Source organism: Dermacentor andersoni, chromosome 8, assembly GCF_023375885.2.
Source record: "Dermacentor andersoni chromosome 8, qqDerAnde1_hic_scaffold, whole genome shotgun sequence".
Lineage (NCBI taxonomy): Eukaryota > Metazoa > Arthropoda > Arachnida > Ixodida > Ixodidae > Dermacentor > Dermacentor andersoni.
This window is the reverse complement of record NC_092821.1, coordinates 70,247,887-70,262,382: the sequence shown is the minus strand read 5'-3', so window position 1 is coordinate 70,262,382 and position 14,496 is coordinate 70,247,887. Positions and strand designations below refer to the sequence as shown.

The window sequence follows — 14,496 nt, the reverse complement described above, 5'->3', positions numbered from 1 at the left end:
TTAAGCAGTACTACCGTTTAGTACGTACTTTTTCCAAGCTCCAGCCTTATTGCTTTATTGTTTCATTTCTTGAATTCATATTTTTACAATTCTGCCTTTTGTACGTGTATTTTTACTTTTTACCATGCCCCTCCTGCTTGAGCCACATGGCCTGCAGTATGATATAAATAAAATAAATAAATGAAATGAAATAAAAGCTACAGTTTAACGAGGTTTCACTGTATAAAAGTTTTCTTGCCAGTGAAATAGACAAAAACTTCTTTGTGCGTATTCTTTCAAGTCGGTAATCCATATTTTTTGTTCCTCACATCGCATTTTACCACCTCCACATTGGAGATGAACTAGGAATGCATACAACTGCAGTTTGAAAGCAGACATTATGGTCCAGCAACGCAGCCTGTATGGGAGCCCAGAAATCACCGCATGACGACAATGTCAGCGATGAGTCATGGCTACGAACTCCTAGTACAACTAGTAGAGCATAAGCTCATTGATGTGATCCCATTTCTTATGATTTCATGATGCTAGCATTCCTAATTGAGAACACAAAAAATGACCCAGCACAGTTATGCTTCTCTTTTATCGGTTATTATGCTCCTGGAAAGCACGATTCAGCACTAATGTTCAGTACATCGGCAGGCTGTGATCATACGATACGTTTTCCAGCCGCTACATCCCGTGTGAACAATGACATGTATGAGGCACGTGCATTTGAGGGCACAAGGCACCCACCACCGCATATCGGTTTCTGTCGCAGTGTTAAAACGCTACATAAGAGGCAAATGACTACGTGCATCTTGGGCCGCTCTAACCTGAGCAACTCAATGCGCATAAATGTTTCGTGCTGCAATGATTCTTGCAGAGTGGGTGCTTCAAGACTTCCTGCCAAAATGCCCTGCACATAGAAGCTCTGGCCCAGGCCAAATTCGAGGAGCGCAAACGTGTAAGCTTGCTGAAGCCACAAAAGCAACAAGGTAGCTCATGCTCCACCTGCTCCATGTGCATGGGCATATCAAGCTGAAACAATTCGTGTAACATTTTGCATTACGTAGATGTTAACAACAATTCAGTCTGCGAAATTATTTAGTGACTCCATGTCATATATTTGCCACCTTAGTATTTTTTTTTTTTTTCGCATTCTTTTTCCAAGATGTATGAATGAGAAATCACTTAGACAGCCTCCTTGCCCTTGATGTATTGGTGGCTCAGACTGGCCCACATCTGCAACGATTTTTTACTTAATACACGCCAAACAAACCTGGACAGGAACCTACGATTAAAAAGTGAACTGTGAAGCGAACGGTGCAACATGCTTGTAATTCTGCCATTTGTAGTGACTGTACAGAAATAACTGAGAGCATGCTCCATTGGTGCTCACATACCGTATTTACTCGCATATAACCCGCACCAAAAATTGAAAAAATGTGTTTAAAAAGTGGGGGTGCGGGTAATACGCGAATATTCCGGAGAAGGGGGGCTCGGCGGGTCGGCTTCACGGCAACGCGCGGCCTGCCGTGCAGAGTCCGCATCCCCATCGACATCAACGTGTGTTGCAGTGCATATTAATATTGCACCAACCTTTTGACCACCGAAGGCCAGTATGGACTGAAAGAAGACCACGTGGAAGCGGAGACCATGGAGCATATCGTTTTGCGGTGCAGAACACTTCGTCCGGACATTGCCGAAGACGCGGCGATAGATATAGAGGGTGCCCTGGGATTTGCAGGGGAGGACGGACGTGTGGATGAGAGAAGGGTAGTGGTGACAAAGAGTAGGTTGGAAGATTGGTGCAAAAGGGGCTAGGGACGAGTGAGTCTATAAAAGAGGGACAAATTACAGTTCACAATACGAACAAAATTACGGGGAAAAAAAAAGGGGGGAATCCTAGGCTAGGGGGCGCAAGCCACCACCGTTACAAAGGGCTAAGCCACTATGATCCATCCATCCAGCCAACAAGAGGCCAACGCAGGTCACAGCCAGATCCACATCCATAGTCTGTTTAGTCCCACGCCAGCCACGCGTTTCGCATGCTTTGCATACGCTTTGTTCAGACGTTGATGGGCCTTGAGTAAGGTGCCGTTTCTTGTACGCCCAGTTTGCACAGTTCGCCAGCCTTGTCTAGGCATCATGAGTGTGTCTCGGCGGCAATCATTCACGGCGAAGGAGAAACTCAGGATCGTCGCCGCTGCTGAACAAATCGGCAACAGAGCTGCTGCGAGAAAGAACGATGTCGACGAATCTTGCATTCGCGACTGGCGGAAGAAAAAAGACTCTCTCGAAGCTGCGAACAAGGACAGGCGAGCGTTTCGCGGCCCGAAGACTGGCGCGTACCCTCACCTCGAGACGCAGCTTGCAAAATTCATCGAGGAGCAGAGGAGTCGTGGCAACGCTGTGTCTACAGAGATGGCGCAGATGCAAGCCCTGAAGCTGGCCCGGGAAATGCACATTCCACGCGAGTTTCATGCGAGCCGCGGATGGCTGCAGCGCTTTATGGCCAGGCATGGATTTTCGATGCGGCGGCGAACTACCATGTGCCAGCGGCTTCCCGACGCTTACGAGGAGAAGCTGCTCAACTTTCAACGTTACGTCATCGGACTGAGGAAAGAGCGCAACTACTTGCTATCTCAGCTGGGAAATGCTGACCAAACGCCAGTATATTTCGAGATGCCTATGGACACGACCCTGGAAAAAAAGGGCGCAAAATCTGTTAGTGTGCTGACTGGCGGCAACACCAAGCTGCGCTGCACAGTGATGTTGTGTGCTTTGGCCGACGGCACCAAACTGCGCCCGTATGTAATATTCAAGCGCAAGACTCTACCGAGTACACCACTTCCCCCAGGAATTGTTGTGCGAGTGGAAGATAACTCGTGGATGAACAGTGACCTCGTCATTGACTGGATTCAAGCAATCTGGGAAAAAAGACCAGGTGCCTTGTTGGCACGCCGTTCGATGCTGGTGCTGGATTCGTTCCGAGGCCACTGCACTGACGCGGTGAAAGCTCGCCTCGCTGACAACGGCACAGACCTTGTCGTAATACCTGGCGGCATGACTTCCATGCTCCAACCACTCGACGTGTGCATCAATAAGCCTTTCAAGGCTCACGTGAAGTGGCTATATGCCCAGTGGATGGCCGATGGCCTTTACGCCCTTACGCCGACGGGACGCGTGCGAAGGCCAGATATTGCACTGCTGTGCCAGTGGATCGTAGATGCATGGGGGATGATCCCGGCCGACATGGTACGCAAGAGTTTCAAGAAGTGTGCCATAAGCAACAGCCTAGATGGTACCGAAGATGATTACGTCTTTGAGAGCGGCGATGAAGCCTCAGACGGCAGCAGTGAGAGTGGCGACGATTGACAATTGAACGACAGCACTGACAACGTTGCGGCAGTCGTTTTCAAATATATTTGTTTTGAAAACTAAAATGGTGACTGTTTGCTCAGTTGTAACTTCCTAGTCCTCATTTTTTCAGGTAAGTGTGCGGGTTATACGCGAGGATATTTTTTTTTATTTCATGGGGTTCAAAGTTAGGGGTGCGGGTTATATGCAAGGGCGGGTTATACGCGAGTAAATACGGTACATGTAAACTGCCAGACAGCAAAACAAAGTGCGAAACATAAGCGTGCTAACATGGGCGCCTGTGTGATGGATCGGGTCGCACACTGTCTCGGTTCCATCACAGACTGCCTTGGTGCCACCACACTGTGTTGTCTTCACTGTTATTATGAAACAATGTTGCAAATGCTGTCACGCTGAACTTGGCCTCATGAATTGTAACACTACTGAAACGAGAAGAAAGGGGGTTCTCCGAGGGGCTCGACTTTTATAAATCATATCATAAAAAGCCAACAAACAACGAAACCAAGGACAATATAAGAGCAATTACTTGTACTTAATATAAATGAATTAAAGAAATGATAAATTAATGACTATGAAAGTGGATGAAAAAACAACTTGTCGCAAGTGGGGAATGATCCCACGTCTTCACATTACGCGTGCGATGCTCTTACCGATTGAGCTACCGCGGCACCGCGTCGGGATTGCACAATAAGTTGACTTTTTTGGTCTGTTGCAATCCAATCACCAGTTATTGCTTGTCCGATACAAGCAATAACACCCTCTCTTGCTCACTGTATGATAACAGTTGCATCTTGGTTTCCATACTAGAGGCAAGTTTCAAGCTTTTAAATATGAGGTGAAATTTGCCACTTATGATTATGGCGAGATCAACAATGAAACGACCATCGAAGAGAATTCTTAAGCAGGCTTAGCAGTCCGGCCCCCTGCCAGCAGCATCGATGCATTTGTTGCCGTGGCAACCGCTGATTGGAAGGCGCTCCTCTTTGCATGCTGGCACGCTGAGCCAATACAAAGGCCGAGTGCGTCACACAGCCCCTGACTTTTCTATGCTTGCTCTTTTTCTGCACTGCTTTGGTAGGCAAGGAGGCTGGACAGAAAGGCGAAGTTTAGAGCTTTGGAACCATACCAAGATAACAGCGCTCGGCGGCAGGAAAAGCGAGAGACGGCTCCAGACACTTTGGTGTCTTTGAGCGGTTTTAAGTACATTTCTTGCCATCCGCACTGACAAAATTATGTCTTTCGGGCACTTTGAGTGCATTTATAGCTAAACTGTTTACACACAGCATAAATTAGGTATTGTAGATGCAGAAATCAGTGTTTTCGCAAAATTGACGTTAGAGCGATTTTTGTGATCTAAATCCTGATTCCGCCCTTACTGAAAGTTTCATACCATTAAAAGTTATGCACTCTTGCTGAAACTAAGTGCGAATTATCTGATTTTTAGAACTAACAAGGCGTGCATTAATGACATCTTACTGTATTGAGGTTTTGGTTTTATACTCGATTCAAACACAGTTGTCTTTTCTAACAAAGCTTTCAGCAAAAGAAAAAAAAAAGTATGTTAGACTCAAGCAAGTACAGCACATAAGTAATCGTCACTACTACTTGAAACCGTTAGCGGCAAGTTTCACCTTAATTCTGAGACGTATACGCCAAAAGGAGCAAGGGCCCTTTCCCACCTTTGGCCTTGTGGTTTCGGGCAATGTTCCGGAGCCGCTGGTACTCATTCTTGGCCACGCGCTCCTTTTTCTTCTTCTTCAGGTCAGCGTGGTAGTCTCCCATGGGGTCTGCGGATGACAGAAAATGTTAACATGCACTTCAGAAGAGCTTCTTCCGGTCCTAGTTGGTGCTTACTAAAAGGCATATTTTTTGTTAAAAAGTGACCACACAGAGCACAACTAAAATGTTATCTCATAATAAAAGTAGCATGAGATAAGCGCCAGAGGACCTACTTAGGCAGCAGGCAGGAAACACAAAGGACACAACGAGCACCAATTGTTGGCATCAGCTGTCTGTGCCCTTTTCTTTACTGCTTCGTTGCCTTAAGACGTCAAACCAACTCGCCCATCAACTCATGTTAAAGAACACTTTTCACAATGCATGGTGTGCTACAGCAATTTCTCAGACGTTAATGACACTGCTCTCCTTCATGCCTATCATGGATGCTTTGAGTTTAACAGTCGTCGAATCTGACAAGGAACTAAGGACCAAGTAGGACGGAGACCCATGGAGAATCATCAACGAAGCCTCTGCTTGATGCCAACATTGTGATGAGTTCTCTTCGTCAAGACCACTTGTAGAAGTGTTGTAGCTGTGGAACTGCTCCAGAACTGCTCAAGTGCAGCTCATAAGAGCTGAAAGCAAATACTATATCAGATCAGACAAGAAGAAGTATAGTCTTTCAACCCAAAAGAGTTGACAGATGGTGATCTGTCTTATATGCTGTTTGGTAGGCTTGTGCAAATAGTAATTTTTTGGGGGTCGAAGCAAAGTCGAAGCGAACAGTAATTAGTGTTGAAGAATTTCGAAGCAAAGAGCCTGAATACAGTCGACTCTCATTACAACAGACCCTGATAATCCGACAAAAAATGCCCGCTTTATCCAAAGTCTGTAATATCTGAAACGGCTAACTCCCGAAACTTTTGTTGCAATACCTAACAACTTTACTGCAAAAGAGTGCGTGACGAACGTCCAAAGTAAAAAAACAAGAAAAAGTTGCAGTACTTTTGCCTGAAAGGCAAAGCATCGAGTTCAATAGCAAATTAAGCAAGATAAGCATGGCAGCAGCAGCGAGCGAATTGGCCTTCGTGCTGTCTCGCCTCAAAGCAAACTAAACGTCGAAAGCACTGTGTACACTCTGCAAACATCACAGATTGCTTTCAAGATACGGCGGCCACACCGTAAGCAGCAGCCGCCAGAGTAGAACCCTCTGTCTCTCTCGCCTACCCTCTCCCTCCCATGCCTCGGGAGCGAAAGAAGACAGTGCATTTCTGCCGTTTCCGCCCCGCCTTCCTACCTCGTGCGCGCAATACTGAGTCGCGATCATCGGCTGACCTTGGCAAGTCAGTTGTCAGCCCGTGTCGACTTGATTTTGAAGAAAACTTACGCTCATTTCGTCCGCTGTAGCTGATAGTCTGTTGTAATGCGGTCAGTTAAAAGCAAATTTCGCTGCATTAATAAAATAGGTAGAACAAAATACGGCTCAAATACGGTCCGTTATACCCAAAGGTCTGTTTCATGCGGGTCCACTGTAAGGAGCGCAGATTGCAGTGGTGATATTTGCATAAAACCACAACACAAATGACAGATGTTAATGAATAAAAAAAATTTTCGCCACTGCCAAAAGAAAACAGGTTTCTTTCTGGAGTTGGTTTACTTTCTAAGCGCTGTTATTCAAACATTTTCATTCACACAATAATGTAAGTTAAACATTGCTTAAACTACAGCAGCACAGAAAGTGTGTTTACTGGCTGTTGCTCACTGTTGTGCTTCAGCCTATTTAAAATTTTGCAGTGGTTGATGCCATGGGAGCGTTTCGCATTCAAACATTGTGCATTGTCACGATGCTGTGAGGTGCAATCTTGATTGTGTGATGCTGGCAGTTCATGCTGTGTTGTGAAAGTTCAGCTTGAAACTTTCTGTCTCTAAACAAGCTTAACCCGTTCTGTTCTGCAAACGCACAGACGAAGTTGGTAGGCACGCTCACCGCTTTCGAAGTCCTCAGTTTAACCCCCGAGTGCGATCGCAGGCCCCCTAATCTATGAGCGGCACACTTCCTGCAATGGTTTGATGTCGACCACTGAGCCTACATTAGCTGTTCAGCCTAACCAGCGCTACTTTGATGGGCGTCGGCCTCCAAAGTTATGGTTTACTGTCTCATCAAGGCAAATCTATCCACAGTGGCCGTACGGCTCTCGGGAAGCTGAAAGACCATCTCGCCAGTGAAAGTGAGAGTACTGGGTACAACCTGAATGGCACTATCTTCATGGCTGCCATGATCAAAGCTATTGCGTGTGGATATGTTTGAAGAATCGAGTCAGACACCTTACAGCATCTGAAACTTTGTTTGTTGCTGTTATACGTTGGTTAAATAGAGAAGGTGGTGGTGCCAGAATCAGTAGACAACTGTATACGACTTCATCTTCGCCTTGTCTTGGCTACTAGCTGTGCAATGCGACTCATATCATATTTTTGTGCACATAACCCGCACCAAAGATTTTAAAACTTCAACAGAAAAATTGGTGTGCGGGTAACTTATCATCGAACTTTACCTTGAGACGTGGAGCCACAGCAGCGAGAATTTTTGCCTCCAAGTGTAGTTTACCAGTAGCACGGCACACGTTAAGTCATGCTATTTGGGCAAAGTTTGCCATCAGCGTAACCAAAGAAGTGGGGAACAGAGCTGCACCCGAAGGTACGATGTGGATGGTTCATGCATTTATGAGGATGCTTTTACAAAAATTTTATTGTTGCATATAGCTGTTCCTACAAATTATAAGCGCAATTTTTGTTTTTTCTCCAAGGTGGTGTTGTTGGGGGTGCAGCCTACAGGCGGAGGTGGGTTACTACACGGGAAACAACACATATTTTACAGTCTCGAATACTTCAAATACTGAAATTCAAGCCATATCGACATAGAATATTCGCACAAGCCTACTTTTTGCCCTATGTCCTCGTCCCAGGTTGCGCTGTTTTATTCCGAATCAAGCATAACCAGCTAGCCCAATATTTAGCATTACTCTGACCACCTACCTTTGTTTTCGGGAACTTCGATGAGCCAGTTCTTCTCCTTCTCAACCTTGACTCGCTTGTAGCCATACCGAGGCCGCCAGTCCTGCGAGTAAAAGAATTGAGGCGTTATTTAACAGTTCAAGCAAACATGCTTAAATGTTGAACTTTTCCATGGTGCAGACTATCTGCTAGTCCAAACTGTACATTTATTTCTTCAAGACTGCACGTGTAGCCTTTTACCGTGTAGTCATTGTTACCGTGTAACCTGTTACAATGCTAAATCACACAATGAAATTGACTGTACCACAATATCCTGTATGGCCATACCATAATATGAAAGCATATATTGAGACTGCAAAATATAAACAGAGGTCAATATACAACTGAAAGCACGCGGCTTTCAATCGAATAAGACCAAAAACCACTTAACCCCTCTGAAGGTCAATTTCTTTCACCGGGTGCAAACCCCCAGAGTCAAATTTTTTTATTGCCGATTTAAAATCTTCAGACTGGCCTATCTGGCAAAAAATGTTCACAATTTTTTTAGAGTGACCACAAAGTGAAAAAAAAAAAAATATCCGTAGGTAAACATGAATTGTTTATTCATGAACACAGATGGGCTTCCATAAATACTTACAATAAGAACAAAAAATGGATACACTGAAATAGGTATACTGATTCGTCACTTGGGTAGCAGTCCACATCGAAGGAATTACTGCTTGACTCACTTACCTATAGCATAAATGGACGGTGTATGTGAGTGCACAAAAGAAAACTCAGTGGTTGTGCAACCATCAGAAAAAAATTAACGAATCAAACACTTGCAGTAATCTTTCATTTCGGCGCCAAAGAAGGGCAATCAGTTTTCGCGAGCCGAGTCTCCACAAAAGAAACACAGACATGGCAGCATCGTTCGCATATGGTGGAGCTGTTTGTATATACCAGTGCCTACCTGTGAACAGATGTAATCACATCCCTGTGAGCAATAGAAGAGCAAGCATCTAGCGGTGACCCTTGGAGAGATTAGAAACCAGATGGGCAACAGTTTTTACAGATACAACAAACAAAAACAGCCCACAAGATGAAACCGAAACTAACCAACACGCGCCCTTGCACATGCAGATGCGCAAGTGGACACTGAAACGCCAGCATAAAGAAGCTGTAAAATGAAAACCAAGAGATTTAGAAGCCAAAATTAATTCTTTGTATCTATACAAGGTGACAGCACTTGATGGGCAACAAAGAGTTGAAAAATTGGTGTGTTTTGGCAAAAAATCAACGCTGTCGATACACGGCATGGTCTATTTGGGACTCGTTTGCTGCGCGGTACATTTATAGTATTTATCCTCAAAAGGTTAAACCTCCTAAATAAATCCTTTGGTACTTCCATATAATAAGAGAAGTACATTTGATGCACAAAATCCAAACAAACTCTGATATGAAATACTTTATGGCCTATGTCCTGCATAGAGACAGTTTTCATCAAACTGACTCAACCAAAACTCACAGTCACATGACAACATGTAACGAGGGCCTACTGGCGCTTACTGTGAACGGTCCCTATACGAGTGCTTAGTTCATCCTACAAAAGCAACCAGCCTCACCTTGATGGTCTCATCCCAGACAAGCTTCTCACGCTTGCGAGACTTGATGCCTTTCTGTTTGGCAAACTCGGACCACCTCGTCGTAGGCTTGGGCTTGGGTACCTGCACAGAGGGTAACACACTTGAATAATGTTGCCAACTGATTTTTCAGCCCTGAGAGGGGCCGCAAAAATGTCCTTACAATCGCCCCCCCCCCCCCACTCTAAGAAACGAATTTCAGACGAAATATCTACCTTGCTTTTTTTTTTTTACAATACCTAGCCATATTGAAAATTAACTTACAGATATTTACTCAGTCAAATGCTTCAATGAAAAAGTACCTCGTTGAAATTTCGTGAAGGTCAATACCACAGCGGCATTTTGTATTCACCCAGTGAGTGGACAGATGGGTGTTTGATGCTGTTGTGATGTTGACAGTTTCTGCTGTTTTGCGCTCATTCAGACTGAGCTTCCTGCCTACGCACAAGCTTACCCAGTTTTATGACCAGTACACAAATAACTAGATGCCTGCCACTACAACAAACAACAGTGAATATCTGCCATGGTTACGCCATCCATACTGTTAGGCCCAACCTGCACTGCTTCAGCCCCTTTAGGTGCCAGTTAATTTTGTCCATTGAAAATTTAGTTTTATCACATTTCTTGAGCATTTAGAATCATAAAAACAGTAAATATGCAGAACTAAATAACAATTTTCAATTCCTCAGTGAATTTTATCAAGTTTACAGAACTTCATGCAAGAACTCTTTACAGAATGTTAGATATGAGAACATCATCCAGCCACTTGAAATACAAAGCGAACGTAAAATGCTGTAAAAAACGACAAATTAAGTGAACTCACTGCATGAAGACAAACTGACACCTAGGGTCAACACCCAGCTGTCTACCCTGCAACTCATTTTACTAAATGATCTTACACTCATTATTTAAACTTTCAGCACAGAGCGAATCAGAAATGCTTTGAGATGTTTGTGACATAGCTTAAATATCATAATTTTTAATCAGTGCTTTCGACTTTTATTCACTATCTTTGTGTGCACAATTGTGCAGATAGCATGTGAAAGGGTTTGATTGTCAAGTGCCGGCAACAGAAGTTATAGTTTGGTGGAGTTCACGTAAATTTATCCACAGCCGTTGCACAGCATTCAAAGAACTGCTTCAACTACGAAAGAGAGCCTGCGGGCTACAACCTGAATGACATTTAACTTTGTTCACAGCTGCCATTTCTGCAATGTCACACATGCTGATCACGTCTAAAAAGATAAAGCGAAACACACATACGGTGTCTGAAATTTTGCTAACCATTTCACATTGGCTCTATGGAGAACTTGCTGGTGTCACATGGAAGTCGGAATAACCAAACAGATCCGAAAAAGTCAGGTGTGTGAGGAAACCATTGGCGACTGTACAAGCTTGAGTACTTGAGTTCTAACTTCAACCCCCCCTTGTAGCTATGACTTTGTTCTCGGCACGAGAAGTGCTAAAGCTGGTAAAACAAGAAGAAAGGGGGTTAACCGAGGTGCCCGATATTTATTAGTCATATCATAAGAAGCCAACAAACATTGACACCAAAGGCGACATAGGGGAAATTAGTTGTGCTTAATAAATGAAATAAAGAAACGATAAATTAATGGAAATGAAAGTGGATGACAAAACAATTGGCCGCAGATGGGGGATGATCCCACAACCTTCACATAAAATTGACTAGTACAATATACATGCAGCCCGTGTATGAACGCATACAGCGTCTGACGGGGATAAAATGGGTAATTTTATAGCAGCAGCACATATCAGCATGTCGCAAACTCCTAAGTATAAAGATCCAGAGAGTCAGTCCTTGACGAAGGGTGAACCATCTGCAAAACTCGCACAGCTGCATTCACTCCAGTGCAAGAATCCCGAGTTTCCCTCGTCGAATACAAACACCGTTAGAGGCTATCACACCATGAGAATGTTACAACGTAGCACAAGTAAAAAGACACACTGAGCAATCAGTCCCTCATATACAGCTTACTTAAACCTGACATAATCCCAGTGACACAATAATTTTCTGCAGTCACTTCTTATTGTGAACTGGTCTTTTACAGACTTGAAAAACTAACTGTTTGGTGGAAAACTGACTGCTAGTTAGTCTTGCAGTATAACTATGGTAGCTTAGTACAAAATAATGAACAAGCACCTGTCCTTGTCTTTTTTGTTGTTTCTTGTGTCCGTCCATTACTTTGTGCTAAGCTACTACAGTTTTGAATTGCATGATAGGCTGTACCGGTACACGGTCACAGCAGCACCTCCATCTTTGTGAACCAAGTCCATTCTCCCAGTTCAGAAAAGAATGTCTTCTGTTTGCCTAAACATACAGATACAGGTTTGACATCGCCCGGTGAATCGTTACCTTCGCTTTTCATCCTGTATTTCAATGTCATCTCATGGTATTTGAAATGCCCTACACATTCATTTTTCACCGCCAGTGACGATTCTGGACAGCAGATCTCCCACAAAGTATAAATCTGCTCGAAAAGCGGTACCAACAAAATGGTTAAACGCTTGATGCATACAGCCACTAGCTTTGCGTTGCACCAGTATTCTTTATCTTATTGTTTCTGGTTTCCTAAGGAAAATGGGGAAAGCCGATGTCAACAAGGATGGACACGGGCTCTGAAGCGGACAGTGCGACATTGAGATCCTCGATCAATGGCCGATCGTTGTGACAATTCCGAAATGCCCTCCGACACATGTATCCCGGAACATCTACTAATGACGGACCCATCGGACAGAGAGCTACAGGTTTTGTGACGTGATAACTGATACTGCGCACATGGCTTTCACAGAAATGAAGGCATGATAACACAGATGCAGAAGCAAGAAAACCATCACAAGTGAGGGCCATGTGGTACACTGTACCATATTAGCAGCAAGCAGAGGATGTTACGAAACACCAGGGCTTACCGGTTTCTCCCGGGGTAGCCTTGTGGTCCCCTCAGGCAGCTGTAAAGGTGCAAACGTGTGAAGTGACGGTCACATCTGACAGAGTGAGACAATGTATTAGACAGAGTGAGACATTACAGTGCATCCTCTTTCCCAGTACCAAAACAAGTCTGTAGAAGCAAGCATTAAAGTAAATTATTTGGAGCCATTTGATGCTTGACAATATCGTTTTTCTAATGTTTAACCCTTTCGCTGTCACGGACGTACCGGTACGTCATCGCGCTTCCCCCGCACAGTGTCACTAATGTACCGGTATGTTCTCTATCGTGCGTTCAAAATTTCGCACCTGAGCGCAAAGCTGGCACTCCTGGATTGGCCACGCCATCTGTTGACTCTTTCTACAAGTTCGTATATTCGTCCCGACCTGTGTTACCCATGTATTGAAGAGTACGGTGCGACTGCCACTCCCCCCTTTCTCTTTGCTGAGTGGCGCGGTGGCTCTGCGTTCGCTGGATCATGCGTCGCGCGCGTGTGGTTATGGGTTCAAGGGTTGTTCTGCCATCTCCGCTGGTTTGAAGGTTTTTATTTTTCTTCTGTTGGTGTGTCTGCTACGGCGCGTTAAGTTCAGGCGCACGCGGCGTTGCCTCTCCGAAAAGAGTGACTCGATTGCTGCTTTCACTCTCTCGCCGCACCCTCGCTTCCGACTTGCAGCAGTAAACGTAAAGCCCTTCGAACTTTGTTTAGCCTTTTTCCATCTCCCTCTGTCTTCTTGATCACGCAACGTCCCATTTCTCTCCGTTGTGCGGGCGACTGAAACCGCATCCTCCCTGCGCGCGGTTACTTTCGGATGGCTGAGCACACGGGACCTTCGTCTGCTCATTGGAGCAGTGGCTCAATTCCCATTCAGAATACGAGCCGAGCTCTGATTCGGACTCGGACAGAGTCACATGCGAGGAAGAGGGTTCCGCATCGTCAGATTCGGATGTTGAACGGATTTTATAGTCAGGCGGATGATGATGATGATGTTTACTAACAGCAGCTGCAGAACACTGAAATGTGCATATTGCATTGACTATGTTATTTGTATACCAATCATAATCAAAATTAAATTGCTATGTTCATTCCCTGTTATGCTCGTTCCCTGAAACCAAGCCGACACTGGAGGTGCGTCACGGCCAGAAAGGTCCGACAGCGAAAGGGTTAAAGGGCTCTGACCTCCATATAAAATTCTTTCGAATTTAGAATTTGAAAATGTCATATCAACACTCCTTTATGAGAAACACACACTCTATAAATGTTCAAGTTAATGCAGATTGACTCAAATCATTTGGCTGCTGGGAAGCACAGACTTAATATGAACATTCCTCTCATCTTACCATGGCGACGACGACGTCCTCTTTCCGCTCTGTGGGCAACTGCAAGAAAAATGAAAGCAATCAATTTTAGCTACGAAGAATGCTAGCACTGTTGTGGTGCAGGCTACTTTGCACTACAACTTATTAGCATCAGCTAAGCCTTAGCATGACAGAGCAGATGACAGAGAAGATGAGTAGGTGATACTTGCTGGACTTTAATCAATATGATAATTTTTTCCTATTTGTGAACTTGCTCTCCCTTGAGTTGATACGATTTATGAACACTGTCTAATGAGTTTATAAGTGATTACTCTGTTGGTACTTACATTTAGTTCTCTCGTTTCCCGGTCTTACTGTACACACACAAGGCCAACCAACCTGCTTCCACACTCAACCAAATGGTCAACACAATCTCTGTGCTTGATGAAATGCCCTCCTTGTCCTCATAAAAATGTTTGGAACTTTTTCGCAGAATCTAGATTGCACCATTTCAACCAGCACTTTGCAGCCAAGACACAAGG

At 44.5% G+C, this 14,496-nt stretch overlaps 1 protein-coding gene across 1 annotated transcript in view; it reads right to left on the bottom strand.

Annotated features, from left to right (window-relative positions):
• Positions 1–14,496, bottom strand: part of LOC126538869 (ribosome biogenesis regulatory protein homolog) — a 35,746-nt gene that overhangs the window by 17,890 nt on the left and 3,360 nt on the right. The window contains exons 3-7 of the mRNA XM_050185594.3: positions 13,997–14,035; positions 12,642–12,680; positions 9,696–9,797; positions 8,113–8,194; positions 5,040–5,147 (exon numbers count right to left, since the gene is read on the bottom strand). Coding sequence (XP_050041551.1) covers positions 5,040–5,147; positions 8,113–8,194; positions 9,696–9,797; positions 12,642–12,680; positions 13,997–14,035 — 370 coding nt within the window. The remainder of the gene's footprint in view (positions 1–5,039; positions 5,148–8,112; positions 8,195–9,695; positions 9,798–12,641; positions 12,681–13,996; positions 14,036–14,496) is intronic.